This window comes from Sinohyriopsis cumingii, chromosome 11, assembly GCF_028554795.1.
Source record: "Sinohyriopsis cumingii isolate HCF-2022 chromosome 11, ASM2855479v2, whole genome shotgun sequence".
NCBI lineage: Eukaryota > Metazoa > Mollusca > Bivalvia > Unionida > Unionidae > Sinohyriopsis > Sinohyriopsis cumingii.
In genome coordinates, this window is record NC_142971.1 from 38,069,480 (window position 1) to 38,091,168 (window position 21,689).

Here is a 21,689-nt window from a genome sequence, read left to right on the forward strand (position 1 = left end):
AACTCCTTTGCTGCGTCTTGATAACATCACGTGCTTAGTCACATAACAGTACTTAAAGACGCCATTTGCTGTTTGATAAAGTATTATCAAGTAATTGAAAAAAAAATTCATCATATTAATGATGGCTCTGAAACATCTGTTAGAGGTAACGTTATTGGCCTCAACTGTTGGTAAGTCATTTTATATATAATCAAGCCAAATATATAACTGTTACATTTCTATATTTACTGCATAAATCGGGAAAATTGTGAAATCTAAAAATGCGTCTACGATCGTATTTCAAATACGATTCCAGGTAAGTGAGTAATAATATAGCTTAAACCGATATTTAAAAGAAATGTGAAAATTTCTTCTTGATCGTCCTTATTAATCCTTCTAATGGGAAGATAAATCTTGTTTCATGTGTTTTGATCCGAATCGCATTTCACTTTGATCCTTTTCCAACCTTTTTGGCCATATGTAAATTGATTGATCCGATCAGTGTTTCACTGAGGTTTATCATTCGAAGCATGATGACCAACATATAAAGCCACTATATTTAGTCCCAGTTTCATACCGAATAAGATTGCTAGTCCCAGTTTCATACCGAATAAGATTGCGGAAAGGATTCCGCCATCTGGATTTTACTTTTCCATTTTCGCACATGGCCAAGAACATAGTTTGTTCAGAGATCAATGGACGAGGGACTAAAACATCCCACAGATTAATGGAACATTAAATGTAACCCAGGCCAACCATGACCCTTTTCTCTGTGTCCTGGGATGTAAAAAAAATGTTTGTGCAACAAGTATTTGTTTCAGCGAGTGTAGACTTACAGAGAGGATATTCGTTGTGTTTTCATAAGAAGCAACGAAATATGTCTGAGTTTGGTTTTCAGTAAGTTCACACTTTATTTTTCATTCTTAGATATTAAATTAAGTCACTTTTTTCATTTGTGTTATTTCCCATAAGGATAGTGGACACTTATTCTGATCGACAGAACAGATTTGAATTTCTTGGGAAAAGGACCTTGTTGAACGTCAAAACGAAGCTTATAAAAATATTGAATCAAATGTTTATTTTTCCACATAATGACACACTCGTGATATGTACACGAAAGTACAGAAATATAAGACCTTTGTACGTTAAACTTTTTTTTATAAATTCATTAAACTAGGATGGGCAAGGTGAACATCCATGTTGTACTCTTACAATAACATTTGCTGCCGAATAAATGTTGGCTTTGTTTTACGGACATATCATAGGGTGTGGCCTGTTGTTGTCCCTTAATGACAGTTCATACCGGGCCTGTTGTATTGCATATATCCAGAGATGGGTTATCCAGGTCGAAAATGATGGCTTGATACCCCATAGTTACCAATACGCAAATTTCTAGCCTCATCAGTCATTAGATTTCTCGAAGCATATAACAGTTTTGCTTTGGCTCCGATAATTAAAGATTAATACCTTACGTTGTCTAGTTCGTTTTTGTTACCATTACCTTAAGTTTTGAAGAAAATCGTACAATCTTGTAGTAAGGTAATAATGCTAATATAGTGCTTCCTAATTTAGCAACTTTTTTAATCTTTCGAGGTCAACTTGCCTATCATTATATGTGGGAAATTACGTAATGACTGAGAAAGCATTTCGTAAACTCTGTTGCCTCATCTTCGTGATAACATCACATGCTTAGTCACATACAGCGCCCACCTTGGATGCAGGAGGTTGTGGGTTCGATCCCCGGCCGAGTCATACCAAAGACTTACAAAAATGGTAATAACAGCTGCCTCGCTTGGCGATCAGCATTAAGAGGTTAGTGTTAGGGATGGTCGGCCTGGCGTCAGGATAATGTGACTGGGTGGGACATCATGCTACATGTCTGTGGCATGCCCCAGTGCTAGACATCACTATAAACTGCTACAATGCAGACATCGTAGCAATATGACTGAAACATTGTTAAAGCTACGTTAAAATTCCCAGTCACACACGCACGCACGCACACACACACACACACACACACACACACACAACAGGGTATTTAATGACGCCATTTGCTGTTTGATATTGTGTCATGTTATTGAAAGATGCTCGAATGTAAAAGATGAGGCATGAATCACACACACACAATCAATGATAGGGGTGATTACACAAACTGTACCCACAAATATACTTATACAATATCAGACAAGAATAGTAAGGGTGATTAAAATATTCGTCGTTTGCCATTATAAAGTGTCGAACAGTTAGTTTTAAGACAAGATATTAAGCTCGACTAATTATGAATTTGTTTGAGAAATCAAAGCTTTCGATTCGTTAACTTCATTTGCAATTATTTTTTTCAACTTACTTATTTAAAATTTCATACTGGGACATCATTTTCATTTTCAATTTTGAATTTTAAACTTTGTTTTTCAAATTGTATTCTTTCCATTTTTATTTCAATTGTATTTCCTTAATCTCGTTTATAAAATTAAAAATTTTTAATTTTAATTTTTAAATTTTATCTTTGAAATTTCATTTATAAAATTTTCATTTCAAATTGATTTTCAAACTTCTTTGTTGATTGAAATTTTACGTTATCAAGACCATCTTAATTTTAATATCCAACGTCCATTTTAAAATTTGATTTCTTAAATTTCATTGTCTTCAATTTTCATATTGGACATTAATTTTTAATTTGTATTTATCTTTTCCACTTTTTCATAAATTTAGTAAAAATTTCATTTTCATATATTTCTTTTCAAATTTTCATTTGCATTTTTTGATTTCAATATTCATTTTTTAATTTTCAGTTTCAGTTTCTCATGTTCAGTTTTTTTTTTAAATTTGTATTACTTACTTTCAAGTTTCATTGTTTTCAATTTTAAAATTCTACCTTCTTTAAAATGTCTTGCTCAATTTTCTTTTTTAATTTCTTTTCTATCTGTTCATTTTCAGCTTATCATTTTTAATTTTCATTCTTAAATTAAGTATTTCAATTTTCATGTTTGGCGTTTACATTTCAATCTGAACTTTTCTATATCAGTTTGAAATTTCAATTCCAGATTTAATTTAAAACTTTCATTTTTTTTTCACAAATAGTTTTCAATTTTCATTTTCGTAATCAATCGTCGTTTTCAATATTTGCATGTTTCATTTTCAAATATTTGCTTTCCAAAATTTTACCTTCAGTTGATCGTTTTGAACCTTGATTTTTAAAATTGGTTATTCAAAATTCACTTTCTCAATTTTCATTTTTGTAAAATTTGTATTTTGACTTGACCATTTTTGACAAGTTTGTTTTCAGTTTTCATGTCTTAATTTTCATTTCTATATTTTGGTTTGTCAGTTTTCATTTCTTAATTTTTCTTAACTTTCATTTTCTAATCGATTTTCAATTTTTGAGTGGTTTTTGGATGAAATGTTTCTTCGATATTAAAAACGGTGGAACCTAAGTATAAGAGTCTTTTACAGACATTAAATAAGATGTAGTGAATGGATGCTATGCATCATACATGAAATATTTGTACTTCGTGCTTACACATACTAAGCGTATGAACATTGTTATGTTTTTATGGTAAAGTATTTTGTAAACGACATAGACATACACATCTATTTGCATAAACACATAGACCACTTACATAAGAGATACTACCCCAATGATTCCAAAACTGCAGATAGCAGTCTCGTGTGATTGTATATAAGTATGTTAGTGTGTATAGTGTCTGGATACAAAATGATTGTTTTCAACGTCAGTGGAATCATTCAGGAAGACAACATTGCAAATAATAAAGATTTGCTTTGCTTTAGTTAAACAAAATTTTAAATTGGAAGATTTGAATAGATAAATGTTAAATCTACGTTTAACTTGCCTCAGTTCCAATGAGTAACTAAGAAAGATGACATGGTTTGAACGATATCAACAACATTCTTGTTTGAAGAACATATAAATTGGGAAAACATCGATCAAAAAAAGTGAAACTGGCTGGAATAGAAGGAAAAGTGACTAGCATACCGATGAACACATCAGCTATATTTCCTTCTCAGAGTTCCTCTCTTCAAAAACATAAAAACAGGAACAACAATAACAACTGTGGGTGTGGTGAAGAAAACGTATCACTAAAATTCAAATCACCCTTTTCTACCAAACCTTTATGATGTATTGTGTCATTGGAGCAGCGAAATGGACATTTGTGCTTGAAACAGGGAGATAAGTCATTGCACTATTTTATTCAGCAGTTGTGTTGGTTATCTTCTTCCCAGTCCTGCTTTGAAATATGATAGGCTTGAAAATAAACAACCGTAGTTTCGCCAACGCCAGACAAAACAACTCTTGCAGCATTTTTCTGAAATCAATTTTTTAATACAATTTCCGACAACGATTGACTACTCGGAGACTGGAACCAGCAAACTATGAACAATCAATTTTAATTAACATTATCCAGTGACAGTTCTATGTATGTGTTACCCAACTACACATTATGTTGTTTCACAACCAAACTAACTGAATTAGATCAGGAAGCTCATTGGTCTGTAACATTGGTAGATATCCCACAAAAGCAGAATATAACTTGTCATCAGACCACTTTTCTGGTGGAAACATTTTACGAATAAGTTCAAGAACACCTAAACAAAAATGATCTTGTTTACGAATAAAAAAACACCATCAAGAGCGAATTCCCAATTTAATATGTATTCCATAAGGATGCGTACAAGAATTTTGCGTCGAAACAGTGTGAAATATTTTCAAAGATCACCTTGACAAAACACTGCCTCCGAAGAAAACTCTCCGATGTGTACTGTGTGATGATCATAAGATATCTAACCGTTGTAAAATTCCAAACACTATCTAATAGATAATCTCCCAGTTTGTTTGTTACTCTCGGTGGAAACGCCAACATAGCACAGCAGTCAAAAGACATTCGCAACAATGATTGATTACACAAGTATTTTCCCCACTGATCTGAAGAAAGGGCCGAATTTGATGTTTGTCGTCGAGTATAACCTAGTAGGAAACACAGCTGCTTTATTGCTGAGAACCATTTTTACAAAGTCGATTCTGCCACAGCTGTTTACAATGAAGGATTGTGTTCACCGAGAATTTGCACGTGCTCTTTATCTTCCTATCAGTAAATCTTGTTTTGACAGCAATAATATTAGTATAAAAGATCTTGGACAAAACTCTCAAAAGGAAAAGTCACGGTAAAACTACATTTTCGAAAAACGATTTATCTTGCGAATTTAAAAAAAGATGTATTATATGTACTGAGACGTCATTTGACATCGATGACATGGTTTAGGAGATATAATAAAATCAGCGTTTTGTTCTGTAGTGCCCATTTTGAGACATATTTTCAATTCAGGACCACATTGTTTAGAAGATAAATCGTTTACTAAAGAAAAATACTTTCTCCAAAACGTAATCATTGACAAAGAATGTCCAGAAAAAAAGTCTTTGATCAAAACAGTGCACTGATTCAACTCGGAAAAGATCTTTTGGGTCTCCGAGACACCCTTATACACAAGTTTCACGCTTCTGGCAACGACATTACAAAATGGACAAAATGGAAAAGAATGTCGAGAATATTTTTGACACCATTGACATATTCAGAAACAAAACAAGAAATAACAAAAAGTGCAGTGAATCAGACTTTACTGATTACTAAATAAACAAAAGTAAATATGTAGCACTGAGATTCTTGCGAATGTTCCCAGTCTGAATTCGATCGACTGCCTTGCGACCGATCATGATGATGATTAAAGAATAAAAATGAATCGTGTGTCGTCTCAGCCTCTATGGAATTTGATGTCAAAGGATATACCAACGATAACATCGATCTGAATAACAGTCTCCTGTACTTGAAAGTCAAAGTTCTCAAAAGTGGACGACACCAATCTCGGGAAAGATGCCAGAGTTTCTTCCTTCTAGACTATGATGCATGTGTTGCCTAGGTAAGTTTATTTACACGTGAATAAGAACATAGTCAACAGCTAGGATGCTTACCATAACAGACTTTGGACGCGCGGAAAAGAAGCAAAGAACAGACATGTGGATGTTTCAGTGCTATGGAAACCTGATTCACTCAATGTTTTCACGGTATTGATAGATGCTGACTATCCTGACAATATATGATTTAACAATCGTCGAAAAGAAAACCAAACAAGAATGCAGTTTAGAAGTTATAGATAGTTTGCATTTTGACATGTGGTTCCAAGAAAAAGAATTTACAGATTTGTTCAGATGTACGCCGGAAACTGAACCAAAATAGTACCGTGTTCCATTTGAAGGCTAGTACTTACGAGTGCAACACAATCATCGAAGAAGACAGATTTTACGTACTACGTGTGGCTGTTGCACCTAAAGTGAGAAACGATGCCAGTCAAACTCTACGCAGAACGACAGCAGAATATCATGTGAGATGAGTGCCCGCGATTACCATCGACATTTTCTCTTTACTCCGATTCAACTTCTAATATGTTTCCCAAAGAAAGCAACCCAAATGTTTGCGCATTTGCACAGTCAGCCCTGAATCATATCGAGTTCCAACATTTCAACGTGTCCAGATAGAATTCACCCAAAACGGCTGAATGTTGTATACAAGACCCTTCGAGTCTAATTTTGCTCAGAAGATTTGTTTTAGATCTTACTTGATACGGTTTAAAACGACAGGACAGTTAGGTACCAGCAACAGCCATTGCATTCATACGATAACCATGCAGTAGAATATGCTTTATAAGGATTTGATTTCACTCCTGCGCGGAGAAACATTTTGACTCGATGAGCTCGGGCCAGCTTAGTGTGGAACTTCAGTTAGCAATAGCTCTGGCCAATACAGTGAACGTCATCTTGTATGAGGAATTTGACAATAGTCTTGAAATCGTCAGTTCGAGAGAAGTGATCTTATGTTATTAGCACACTAACATCCACAGAAAGATGGAACAAGACGCCAAATTATAAATTATGATGTCAACACGGCCAGAACAAGAGCAACATTTAGTCCCCTATTGTGATCGAGACGTGCCTGAAGGAATTACAGGTCAAACCAGTGAACATTATTATGGATGTCAAAACGATCATCATAGTCAGAGCGAACGCGACAGATGTATGAAGATAATCAATGAAGAAGACACGTTGAAAGAGTGTCTGTAACAGGCATGGACTTTCATCTGTGAAAGAATATAACTTAACAAAATTTTGTATAAAGACCATAGTGGCCATTACTCACCTCGACCAAAATCATCGAAATTTTCTTGTAACAGATGAACTCGTTGTTCATTTACCTACTTGACAGAACATTTCAGTATGAATGTTTAGTTTAAATTTATGACTTATCATTACCTGTGAAAACAAATATAAAGAAATATAATCGATTCCTGGGAACTTCATTAAATTCCTTCTCACAGTTCGTACGCAGCGTAATGGAATCTTGTGATCAGTGATAAAGATAATTTCCCCATTGAAAGCCTAAGTATGTCCTATAGCATCAATACAGAAGACGGCTTCCGTCCAGGAACCCATTTGGTAGCCATCTAATTGACCAACGATGACAGTTTGAATATTTCGATTCGTATGGAGTACCTGCTTGATTCAATAATGTGAGGTTAAGGGAATCAGATTCTGGATAACATTGTATGTAGTTTTGTCATCAACACAGTCTTGGAGTTCCTTTAGAACATTTAGGAATTTGTTTAGATAGCGAGTACTCTCGAAATGATGATGAAATATAAAGATTCCTTTGCAAACTTTCTTGTTATCTGTTTTCTTTAAACATAAAGGAAGTAAACGTTTCACAATGACTAAATACTATAAAAAAGGTACTCGCTAAAACATATTTGGAAACTTGAGGAACTTTTCACACAGGTTCTTCTCCATGAAAATAAAAATATTCCAGATTGTATAAATAAATTGTACATTTTCAGTATTTTTCAAAGATTCGAATGGCTTCGCAAATATGGTGCGCAACGTGTGCGATTGTGAATAGCAGGTTGAAGCAAGCATTGCTTGTTCGTTCATTATATGAAACAGTGCAATGCATGGAACAATTAATCCATTGAGCAAATGGTGAGAAATAAGTGCTGCTATACAAAGAATTTATATAAAGAAGTAGGTGTACACCGACATAAGACTAACATACGGACTGACTGTTGTTGTTGTAGAGTTTAACGCCATTTTCTAGCACACGATTTGCTATACATGGCGGCCAGTATTAATGGTGGAGGAAGAACCCGAGAAAAACTCCGGTAAGAACCACCAACCCACGAGAAGCTACTGGCAAGCTTTCTTACATACCCACATTGGCTGAATCCTAGACTCGAACCCACGCAGACAACGGTGAGATGGCAGTGATCCGTAACAGAGAGCGCTTTAGACCACTCGGCCTCTCGAGGCCCCCACGGACTGACTGAAGAGACATTCCGTCAATGAATATGGATACATGGAAGCATACTCAAAAAGAGAAAAAACAGATTGTCTGGAGTTGTATTATGGGATCCTGAGATTAATTATTATACTAATTTAAAGAAAGATCCTGGCAACCAGCTAATCAGACTGCGGCAAAATTAAAAGTAATGCCTATTTTGTATCGTCGTCATCATTATCAGTAGTATGATTGTTATTATCACTATCCATTTAGGTGCTTTTCAAGGCTGCAGGTGCGTCGGCAATTGTTAAAGAAACCGTTATTTCGTTGGGTAACTTCAACTAGCCGGCTGCTGAATCCAGGTCACTAATTATCTTACCACATACATTCATTCTAAATCACCTTTGTTACTGTTTACAGTGCTTGCTCTTGCTGAGTACCAATGCTATTACAGCGATGGCAAGGTCCTTTATTGTGACTCTTGTTGCGAGTATGACTGCTGTACTGGTGGGTGAGTATGTTAAAGCTAGTTTAATATATGTATTTTCATAAGAAAATTATGTTAAACAATTTCGCCGGTTTTCTTACAGAGTTGTGTGGATTGTTATGGATGGAAATTTAAAAATGCAGACATTAATAAAGTAGATTAAATGAGTCTTACGAAATGTAAAATACTTCATAATTTGTAAGTAGAATTACTAATTCCTAATTGACAGATCGAGATCGAGAGAGATGTTGCATGAATGCTACCAAAATATTACATTTACTTTTGTACCGTGAACATCTTTTTCACCACCAATAATATAGGATCACAGTCAGCCAAGCTAGAATTACGCCATATGTAGAACTTTTTTGTTCTTCATATAAGTTAGGATTAGATGTCGAGCCAGTGAAAAAAGTCATTAAACATTGATCGTCAAACTATTACTGCTGCTTCTACTACTACTTCAACGAGAGGGGGAGTGTGTGTGTGTGTGTGTGTGTGTGTGTTAGGAGACTCCTGAACACTTTCCGATTGGACCGAAAAAACTGACCGCTTATGATTTCAAAATGAGAAGGTTGCTTTTAAAGGTGTAAAGAAGACGCTCACAGGACATTTGAAATCTACTGAAGTCACACAAAGTGGCGTCTGGTTTTGTGCGCGAAGTCAGAAATAAAGAATCATTTTATTGTCAAGAGGTGGAAATCAACATACTATCGTTTAGTCCAATATTGCGTTATGGTCGTAAGTTATGTATCATTCTTCAGAGAATAAGAAAAGCAAATGACGATAATAGCTAATGACAGACACGATGACAAAAGATAAAAATAAAACCGTAACTGATGGAATTGGCGTAGAGATATTTTATGTATTATATTCCCTAAATATTAGCATATCATAGGTTCTTAACGTTTTTGTATTGTTTATTCCTTTGTAGCATCAACGTGGAAGTTATCGGTGTTTCTGTGGGAGGAACATTCATAGTCATTGTGATTGCAGCAATATGTTGTGCCTGCGTCAGGCACAGGCGCATTGTTTCAAGGGCACATATACGTGTAAACCAGACGCCAACAGTTGTTGTGACGAGGACGATCCAGACATCATGTGTTACTCCAGATATTCCTTTTACAGGTATTTGATATCTTTTTTTAACTTTTACGTAAATGTACCACATACGATAGCATCGTGTGAATCTAGGTAAAGAAATAGAGCGAAAATATAGCGGTTAAGTCTCCTCATGATTAACATATAACGTACCTTCCCCGACATTACTCAAGGGAGATAAGCCACAATTATGCGGTACTGTCTGCTTTAGGTAGGAATTGTGCGGGAACGTTAACAACGAATTTGGTTCTTTTCTAGGGGGACTGAGTAGTATAACTAGGATGATTTGAAACCGGGACTGCTCATCAGGGCTAACTCCTTCTAGTCCCATGACGCTGGCCCCGCCTGAAACGTCCGTGCGTCTGTCATGAACCCACATAGGCATGCAAATATAGGTAGTGGAACCGGTGTTTCTGTTTCTGTCACTGAATGTTTGAAATCATAATGTGGGGAAAATATGGAGTCTTTCAACTGTAATTATCAAAAAGACGCTATGGAATTTAATGTTTATTTGATTTTGAGTGCAGTAAGGAGGATGCAATATCACAGCACAGTTTCGAAATGTGTAATCCAGATTGAAAATCTATGACATTGCTCATGTAATTCGAATTTGCAGAAATAAGAAAATACATTTTGAGGAAATTCAGGAATTAAACCTGTAAGTACATCAACAACAGGGGCTACATTGACTATGGAAAAGAAATGTAAATATTCTACCAGAGTTCTAGTTTGACCGTACGATGCGGCTTCTTTTGACTACCACGTAGTAAACGTTATTACTGTCAATTTAGTGTGTGTTAAATACACTCAGCAACATGGACGTACAAAATCATTTTGCGTGTTTTGCTTGATGTACATGTAGACCATTTCGGGGGAAATCTTTTATCCAGACGTATTGGTATCGCGAAGCTTTGACTACGTTTTCCATGCAGCTCATTAACAGCAATTCAATCACACTGGCTGGCAGGGCGGATAAGATTCCGCATGCAAAATATGGGTGTTGTTGTTTCTCGCATTTACTACTGCTGTATGAGGAATGAATGTTGCCATTTGGAATGCAAATCGACCTGCGGAAGGGCGTATGCGGATAAACATTGAAATTAACTTCCGCATTTGCGTAATGAGTCCATTCTGAACCTTCTAGAGTGTAATCATTAAACGTTTTTGATAATAGTTGTAAAACCTTTGTCAGTTTCATCCTTGGTGTCTCTGCAGTTCAATATTATACGGGCACCACTGGTAAAGTACCCACTATGCTACTTACGAAAGCGTTTGAACCGATCGTGTTTGGAATCGTCTTTGAAACCTTTGGTTTTAGCTACAGTATAGTAAAATCAACAACGAGGATGATGTTTACCTTTAACCAGGTTCCTACGAGCTACAATATCGATCTGATTCCAGGTCACATGTCGGAAAGAAGTTTCCCATGAATGCTTCTGGGCTTGTAAGTTTTGGGGATCATTGCTCAATACACGTAGAAAACACGAAAGCGTCCGTGTGACTGTAACTCTGAGGCTTTGACTCGTTAAGAATCCTGTGCGGCAGTCGAGGCAGCAGTAGTGTCAGCGATACTGCGATACAGCGTCCAAACGTGCAATTTTGGCCTGTGTGGCCCGGGAAGAAATTCTGACATTTCACTGCGCTGGCGTTGCACAGACGGTGGCTCTTGTTGCGTAAATCCTAATTGTCCAAGTCTATCTGCCTTTGTTACCCTTCGTGGTAATATTAATTCATAGCCTAGCGCGTACTGTTTGAGCTGATTCAAAGCTGCCCTGCCCGCAAATAATGAAAAAACCCTCATGTAATTGCTTAATCAACTTTGGATCTCCGCATTATAAATTTTACTTTTTTTCGAAATAAAATTTGTTTGGATTCTAGATATTATTTAATTGACGTTATTGCCATTTTCCTTTACCTCGTCGTTTACTTTTCTTTTCTTTTTCGATGGCGTCTTTGGTTTCTTTCATTGTTTTTTTCCCACATTCATGTTGGCAAGCTTTGCCGGAGTTCGTTGTATAGATTTGTCTTAGTGATGCAGTTATAACTGGTAAATTATCTGAGACTTCAATTAATTGATGCTACATTCTATAATATCAGTTTCACATTTCGGTTCCTTTTCAAGGTTAACCCTTCCTGTACACCATGACTTTGCCCCTCGGGGTCGAATCAGTCTCCAGTCGGTAACAATCGTTTCCTCTACATGCGTGTGTATGCCTGTAGAGATTCATCACAGATGCACTGACGTTTGAAGTGAGGGCAAATTAATGGGGCCTAGAAGCGGTTATCACTGATTAGTAACCACGGTCTCAAACACCATAACTTTATTACTGACGGGGATTGGAGTTGGGGGTAGTGGTGGCGATAGACTAAATTATTCAGAGTCAGTCAGCAAGAAAAAAAATTAAATATGCCCATGAATAAACATTTTTCTTATTACCCGTAGATGAGCTTTAGTTTTCACCAATCTTTTAAAATATTGATATTTCAAGACTTTCATAACCTAATTATTTTGAAAATAATTTTATTTTGTCTTTGTAAGTAATATAAACTTTTAATTGCTTTGTATTAATTTGAAACGTAATGGTATTAGAATGATAGAAACCAATTTGATTTTGGTGAATAAAAAATTGGAGTGTATCTGTCATAAGTGTGAGACAAGGAGAAGAAATAATCTACATGAGAATTGTACAAGACTTCTGTATTCCTTGTAAAATCCAATTTCCTAAATACAACGCATGACCAAATCATCAAGCGAAGACTAAAGTACTATATTCAGCGTGAGGTGAAAGCCTCGACATTACTAGTTTAAGGAATATCGCTTCCGAATTTTTTAAAGCAAATATATATTTTTATGTAGCTAATAGTCCAACCAATCCAAAATCATTAAATAATAATGTGTATTTTCTTGAGCTACTTTTAGCTGAGTATCTATCAGCGAGTAAGGGTCATTACATAGAAAAGTATAGGAAAAAGTACTATGTCACTTTAATAGTTAAATGACTATTTATAAATTCATCAATTTTACACGAGTTCAAAACTAATGTGTACTCTTATCAACAAATAGATAAATGGCCATGTTGGCGAGTATATTTGTTCATTATGACACCTTATTACATCACTTTTACAGAATATAATTCTAGTGCAACCTATTTACCATAGATATTGGTGATTAGTTGGTGACGAATCGAACAGAAAACATGTTAACTTCAAATAAGTGTGTTGTCCTCCGAACATGAACTTTGACTATCCCAGCTTAAGAAAATGTAATGGTAATTATTAACAAATGAATGAGTTTCAACAATTTTTTGTCACTTTTATATGTAATATTGACGTTAGTAACATTGTAATGTTTAAACAAGTAGTTTATCGTTGCATATATAAAATGTGAATACATAATGTTTGCTTTTTTATCATGTTCAGGCGCGACCGGAAGACAAGTGTACAACTCGAACGTGCCTCAGACTGGGCCTTACGCCTACGAGCAGCCGACCACGTTCGCTACTTTTCCATCCGGTTACATCACAAGAAAAGAAACTCTAGCAGCCGAACCTCCACCACCATATAGTCCCCAGAAATAGACAGAAATATAGTGACAACTCTCGTTCTTTAATTCTTTTCTTACAGAATTTCGATTGAGATAAAGATTCGCGTATATTCTCCTTTCCACTTTCATGGAACAGACTTTCAAACACCAAAATATTCATTTGCAATGATAGTATACGTCTGATGGCGAAATATTGAACATACAGCCAGTTTTGTTAAAAATAACACTTTATCTTAAATGTCACTTAGACAGAAAGCTAAAGTTTCCGTAAGGTAATTAACATACGATAACCTAATTGTTACATCGAAGCGTAATTTTTTTCATGGGGGGGGGGGGAGATTTATTTATACTGCTGAACATGAAAAGCACTGGCAAGATTTTGGTTACTGATCATGACAAATATTTAATTACATAAGGGCATGTATTAGATCCGCATGTTAGCACTGAAATCTAGCCCCATGAAATCATGACAAATATTTAATTACATAAGGTTATGTATTAGATCCGCATGTTAGCACTGAAATCTAGCCCCATGAAATCATGACAAATATTTAATTACATAAGGTTATGTATTAGATCCGCATGTTAGCACTGAAATCTAGCCCCATGAAATCATGACAAATATTTAATTACATAAGGTTATGTATTAGATCCGCATGTTAGCACTGAAATCTAGCCCCATGAAATCATGACAAATATTTAATTACATAAGTGCATGTATTAGATCCGCATGTTAGCACTGAAAACTAGTCCCATGAAATAATGTTTTCCTTGTTTGAAATAGATTCGATGAAAATAATATGCTTTAATGGTACATACTTGAAATATTACATAAATCGCAGTGTACATTAACTCTGAACTTTTTCCCGTAATCCTGACATGCAGTGAATTATTTTTAAAATATTCTACGTACAAATACTGTGATTTTGATCATTGAAATAGACCTTTATTTTGGGTTAATGAGTAATTTCTGAGAGATGTTTGAAATTGGTAATAATGTTTTATCCACTCTCTCTAATTTAATAGTGCTCTATTTTAGAATTATGCTTATATAGAAGGAATTCTATGGATGCTGCGTTTACTTCAAATGTAATTTTAATATGATCCATTTGGCAGTTATGTTTACATTGAACTCGAAGAAAATTTTAAAATATAAACTTCGTTAACCATCATCGACCATTTTTAATGAGATCCTCATGAATATTAATGTATCGCGAAAACGAGGCTAAGATAGGCAGATTGAGAAATAAATATGGCGTCCTACTGTACATCGAGTAACGATCTGAACTGTTTGCCAGATATTTCTTTTACATTCTTTTACATGGAATCTCAAATTCTTCCAAAATGTTGTTATCCACCTTCTCTGCAATTTGTTGTCTCACTGCAGGTGGTTTTCTTGCTTTCCCTTCAGTTGTCCAGGTAAAACTCGACGGAATAGCATCTCGTTTTAAGCAACGTCTGTTGGGTGTCCGTCTATAGTCCTGATGCTTAAAGTGTCTAGAACAGACAACTGTATTTGTGCCAATCTAACAAAAGAAAAAATAAACCATGAGTTAATTGCAATAATTAGTTGTAAAAAAAAACAGTTATTTCAGCACAGGCCGTTGAAATTATATCACTAGTAAATAAAAATGCCAGAATATGAAGACAAAAAGGAGGGAAAAAATCACACACACACATATATACATACATACATACATACATACATACATACATACATACATACATATATGGCCTGTGATTTAAGTGTGCGTTTTCCCTTACGCTTACATACATATATATATATATATATATATATATATATATATATATATATATATATATATATATATATATATATATATATATATATATATATATATATATATGCTTCCCTTTGTAGGGGGATTCTCTGACATTAACTTACTACAATGATATAATTTCAATGGCCTGTGATTTAAGTGTGCGTTTTCCCTTACGTTTACACACATCAATATGTTTTATCAACAGTTTCATTAATTATTATCCACTCTCTCTCTCTCTCTCTCTCTCTCTCTCGTAATTTCATTCAACTTGTACTCTCATCATTTTCATTGTACTGGTGCTATCTCTCTTCTATATCGTGGTCATTTACATTCTACTTTCTATTTTTAACAAGGTAATAAAGTTCACTTTTTCTGTACTTACTACTCCTACGTAAATTCATAATTTCTTATAGAAATGCGTGGAGGTACACCCAGTTTTCGAAGACCCCGTTATGTGGAATGGAATTATGGATAACATTTTTAGAAACCTGTCTTTATAAAACACACATACAATCATTTGCTTCATCGACAGAATCTATTGTGCATTTGGATTTCTCTTTCTTACATCATTGAGTTGCAAGAAAATATAAACACACCAACAATCATCCAGGTTCTTACCTTAAAATTCGGCCCCTCATCACGATGTATTGCAACAATCCATTTTCTACGAAGCTCCATCTTCTTCACTGATGGAATATGGTGGAAGCTTAAATCTATGTGAATCCTAGCATTCCCATTGCACAACGGAACACAACAATAATTGTCACGATTTTTTCCGTTGCCGGTATCAAGTGTAGCATCCATGGTTGCGAGGTAAAATGAAGCTGGTGCCTATCTTAGCCTCGTTTTTGATTCGTTTACCCAGGGTCGCATGAATACATGAATACATTCTGAGAATGGACTATACACCTTCCATCTGAAATAACTTGCACTGTAGGATGTTACATTTGTCATAAGACTTTGAAAATTATTCTACATTTGTCGTCTGCCATTAACCACTAAATATTTGTTTTCGAAATAAAATGATTCGCTTATTTGGAAACCATTAACTCTTCGAAAAGAATAACGAAATCAACACTATTTATATAACCTGTGAAACTCTTCAAGAAATACATGTGTGCTCTTTACGTTCCCCATCTGATAATTGGAGGTAAAAATTAATTAATCCAATGGCAACATTTAGGACAAGTTAAAACGTACTACCCCTTGATTACAAATGAGACGCCTTATCTTTGTACTTCTGAGTAGAATTCTTGGGTCATGTCTTGTGGATATATGATTTACTCTTTTTAAACATTAGCAGTGTCCACTGATTTAAACGTTCTGTTTTTAAAACGAGAATGATACTTTTAATATCGACTGCAATATCTTAAGAAAATCCAACTATTTATTATTAATAGAACCAAATGCCTCCCATAATGCCAACCAGTTTTATGATATTAATGATCACTGACGTTTTAATTTCTGTGCCTGAGATTTGAGCTTCTCTTTTTGTACATTTTACTTAAAGTTTACTTTACTGTTTTTTTTCTTCAGTATAGTTCAATTTTTTTGTTTCCTGTTTCTTCGATGATGCAAATCTCTTTAAGAATTATCTCAAAATATTTACAGATATGCTGTCTCTCTCTCTCTCTCTCATACAATTCGTATAAATGTATCAATCACCATCATAAGAATTTCTTTTATCCTATTACTGATAAAATAAGTTAGCCATTCCCTCGAACGGCATATCTATGCATACACGAACCAGCTTTGGGCACCGACTGGATATTTTCAATTTTTATCGGTACACAGTAGCAGCATTCAGTTATTACTCATGTACAAAATGTTCCCATACTATTTTGGGATAAAATGGTTAAGAAATATATAAATTGTCTTTTCTGGGGTGATTCTGGCAATATTTTGACAGCATAAATATTAGCGAAACGTTTTAAATAAAACGAAAATAGATGTTGCAGGTAATTAACCACACATAATTGAAATATATACATCATTTTAAACAATGTTTAAAAAATATCAGGTTTTATAAGTAGTATTACTATAGTATGGTGCAAAGAAATAATTTAAGTATATATCTATAATCCACGAAAATAAGTGTCACAATGGTGTCGAAAACACTTAACTTTTTAACGGTTAGTTATGTAAATTAAAAGTCATCCTTTATGAAAAAATGCAATGTTAAAGAAGAGATGGGGCATATTTAATGTATATAAATTTGATCTGGATATGATTAGGGGTAAAAAACGGTCCCTATCCTAACTTTTCATTTCCTTCAAAATAAATCGATGGTGAGTAAGAGAGCCCAGATGATTCTAAGGTTGAGTCTGGGTAAGTTCCATAATTGTAACTTAAAGTACAGCTTAAACAACTTCTGTGTATTAGACCTATTGATTACTACTTCGCATGTTATCTCCCGTTGGGCATCCATGACTAACAGTAACACTGGCAAAGTTAGTACCTTGAGTTACATGGTATTTTCTAGTGGAAACATTATACACTTGCAATTTTGGCTAGTTCTAGTTCTTTAACTTGTTTTCAATCTTACATAGCTATAATGTTTCCTTAATACTGGTATAATTTGACAATTATCATTAAAGACGAGGAAAAAAAATGTGTCATAGAAAATGAGGACCCCAAAATCCCGACTACATCGATCCATATGACTAACAAAAAGATCTTTGAGGTTTGTGTGATTGTTTGGTATAAATGCACCGTCAAAGGTGTCGATTTCATTTCAGAATGGTAACGTTGATTTACCTTTGGTTAAAAACATAGAAATATCATTAAAGGGGGGGATATTAAAAATTAGAGTGATTGGATTAACAAAACTACAAGCATACTAAATTATGCGACAAAAACTCTATTTACGTGAATGTATATGTAAATATATATTGAAAGAAATATTTGGTTCAATAAACTACTTTACTGCACTGCTTAAAGTTTTGCAGTTTAATGTCGTATAAAAAATATTCTATGTACCTCGAGTAGCCCGGTGGTCTAAAGCGCTCACCGTTACGAATCACTGCCATCTTACCTCTCTTTGCCTGTGTCCGCGTCTCGGGCTCGGACAATGTGGATATGTGAGAAAGCTAGTCAGTGGCTTCCGAGGGTTGGTGGGTTTTTTCCCCAGGATTTTCCTTGGTTCTTCCTCTACCAATTATAATGTGCTGAAAAGTGGGGTCAAACCCCAGAACAACAAGAATAACAACAAATAAATTTAAAAAAAAACTTTGTCATCAACTTAACTAACGTCAGAACAGTCACTTATAATAAACAAGATGTTTCTTTAAAATGTTGAACAGAGCATGGCCATTTTATTCATAGAAAGTGACTTTAACTGTGAAGGCACGATAATGGCAAGCCAAAAATGAAAAATATTGCTCTGGATAATTACGTTACTACTCTCGTTAGTGAAAGTAAAGAACTATCACTGGCGTCTTAGAATGCACATTTACGTATTGTGTACTATGCATCAGTCTTGACAATTTTGAAAATTTATGATGCAATGCAATACAGTATATATATATATATATATATATATATATATATATATATATATATATATATATATATATATATATAGTTTTAATAATAAATTTTAAACCTTGGTTTTTCATGTGTTTATGGTTGCTTTACTTGATAATAATTCACCTGTCATCTTTATGTAACACTTTAAAATAAACCAAAAGGGTTATATAAATAAAATTTATTATGAAACAGAAAGCAAACGACTATTATATATATATATATATATATATATATATATATATATATATATATATATATATATATATATATATATATATATATATATAATAGGTATATAGTTTAGTCCTTATTCAGTGTTTACTCGCGCTGTTTTGGCTTGTCTTTTGTATTCATTAAATGGAACACCTCTTCCCATTGTCCAGCAGTAGTCTGCAAGCGTTGATGGGCTCCATTTACCCTGATAGCATTTCTCCATTGTTGCAATATTCTGGTGAAATCGCTTGCCGTGCTCATCGCTCACTGCTCCGCAATTGCGTGGAAAAATCTAGATGAGAGTGCAAAAAATGTATCATCAATGATATGTTGCAACCAAGGCTTTTGTTTGCCTTTAGGAGGTTTTCCAAGAACTCCCTATAGTTGTTCTTATTTGTTGATTCCGATAAACCTTTTTGCCACTAGCTGGAAGGCTTTCTACGCCGTGTTTTCTTTCCGACGCGGTGCACGGTCAAATGAATCATCTCGAAGAAGTTCACAAATCTGAGGACCAATAAACTTCCTTTATCTTAGTTTCACTTAACCTTGGAACTGTTCACGGAGGTACTTGAAAGCTGCCTGTGTTCTGTCCATTGCCTTGATAAAGTTCTTCATCAGGCCCAGCTTGATGTGCAAGGGTGTTTACAAATTCTTCCTTGATTCAACAAGTGGTGGATGCTGAACACTTTTCCTCCCAACCTCCAATGACTGGCGGAGTGTCAATCTCTCTATGTAGTGGAAATTTCGCACGACTATCCCATTCACATAGAAGACAGCAGTACTTTTTGTATCCATTCTGCAGACCAAGCAATAAATCAAAAACCTTCAAATCGCCACAAAGCTGCCATTGATCTTGGTCATATTTTAATCACCTCAAAATTTGTTTCATGTTTTCATAAATTTCCTTCTTATGGACTTCATGTCCAACTGGAATTGATGGCAAAACATTACCATTATGCAGCAAAACATATTTAAAACTAGTCTTCGATGAATCAATGAACAGTCTCCACTCATCTGGATCATGAACGATGTTGAGGGTTGCCATCACACCATTCATGTTGTTTCAGGCTACAAGATCACCTTCCATGAAGAAGATCTTTTTGGCGGTCTAAGAACATGGAAACCCTAACATCACCTGTCAGGGGATTCTTCTGCTGCAGTCTGGAGCCCAACAGCTCTGCCTTACTCTGCCTTACTCTTAGATGGTTCCCAATCCGTGACAAGGTCATCCAGTTCACCTTGTATTATGAGGTGTGGTTCAGAGGAAGAAGGTGGGAGAAAATATGGATCATGAGACATTGATGGTTCAGGACTAGACGCTTCGTCCTCTTTCTCGTCTGTCTCAAGTGAGAATGATTGTGGTGCATCAGGAACCGGCAGTCCTTCTCCGTAGGGACTGGGCTTATAGCTGATGGAATGCTTGGATAATGCACAGTCCACTTTTTCTTCATTTCACACCTTTCCCAACTGGAAGAAGCAGACACCGTACACCATGCAGAAGTAGCAGTTGCTGATATGATGTATTGGCTTTCCCCACATCATTGGCACTGCAAAATGCATAGATTTCCTTTTCCTGTTCAACCACTGGCGAAGATTTGTTACAGAAGAGTTGCAGCATATGTGAGGGACCCACCTCTTGTCTTGATCTCTAATTTTGCATCCAAAATAAAGGTGATAGGCTTCTTAACCGTAGTGGTTATACCGTGCTTTTGTGATGCAAAAGTAACTTCAGTACAGACATAGCAGAAATTATCTGCATTGTTCACACAAGGTTGAGACATCTCCGCTCACTTTTGCTAAACAGAAATGTGTCCCTCTGCAAAATCAAGCATCGACAAATAAGAGAGCACGACAACGTATGATTTCTAGAGCTGATATAGTGCAATTTGTTCAGCAATGATGTAACCTTAGTTATGATTGCATCATCCACGACTTCTGGGAATAACAAGATGTAATTCATATCATGTATGACGCAATACCAGCTTCAGATTGCATCATTCATTGTTTTGCCTAAAAAGCAAAAACTGTCTAAACCCAGTCAGAGATTTAATCATAGATCCAGTCAAAGATGTATTTAAGTCATTTCTGGTTTAAACTGAGATCCCTTTCCTTTATAACTCACTTATCATCCGCCATTCCCAAGTCAAGGGTCGTATATACCGACCCAGTATCATGACTTTAAAACTAGAGCCAATCATCAATTTTAAGCATCAATTTCGTTTTCAGTGACTCAGAATTAGTAAGGTTTTGACTACATATATTTCAGAAGCATTTTGGCTGTAGACCAGTGTAATTAGCAAACTATGTGTCTCAAGATTAATTAGTGAGTGACGTCATTCGTACAACAGATACCATGATTCCTAAAGCGGCTACTTTGGAAACTCCAAACCGCATACGGAAGAGTTTTATTGATAGAGTCACAACGGTGCTGTTCATAATCGGTAAAAAAATATGAAAATTTGTGTACTGTGTACTCTACACTCATTAGTTTAGGTATCAATCTAATGGTTTCATATCGTTGATTCCTCAGACACGATTAATATTTATATCAGTAGATTTTGATATTCTAACATGCAAACGAACATAATTCTTTAACTTATTACAATTAAAACTCATGTTCCAGCATTAATGTCCAAACATTCCACAAGCATATTGATCGTATTACCTAAAGATCTGAATTAGAGGTTGGGCATCGTGTTTCTTGGAAGACAGAACTC

At 35.1% G+C, this 21,689-nt stretch overlaps 1 protein-coding gene across 1 annotated transcript; it reads left to right on the forward strand.

Annotated features, from left to right (window-relative positions):
- The first annotated feature begins 11 nt into the window (after window positions 1-11).
- LOC149787936 (uncharacterized) lies at window positions 12-18,161 on the forward strand. The gene is made up of 4 exons (XM_089974195.1): window positions 12-170; window positions 8,739-8,829; window positions 9,737-9,930; window positions 13,324-18,161. Exons 1-4 carry the CDS (start codon window positions 119-121, stop codon window positions 13,479-13,481), a joined length of 495 nt encoding a protein of 164 aa, XP_089830321.1. The 5' UTR covers window positions 12-118; the 3' UTR covers window positions 13,482-18,161.
- The last annotated feature ends 3,528 nt before the right edge of the window (window positions 18,162-21,689 follow it).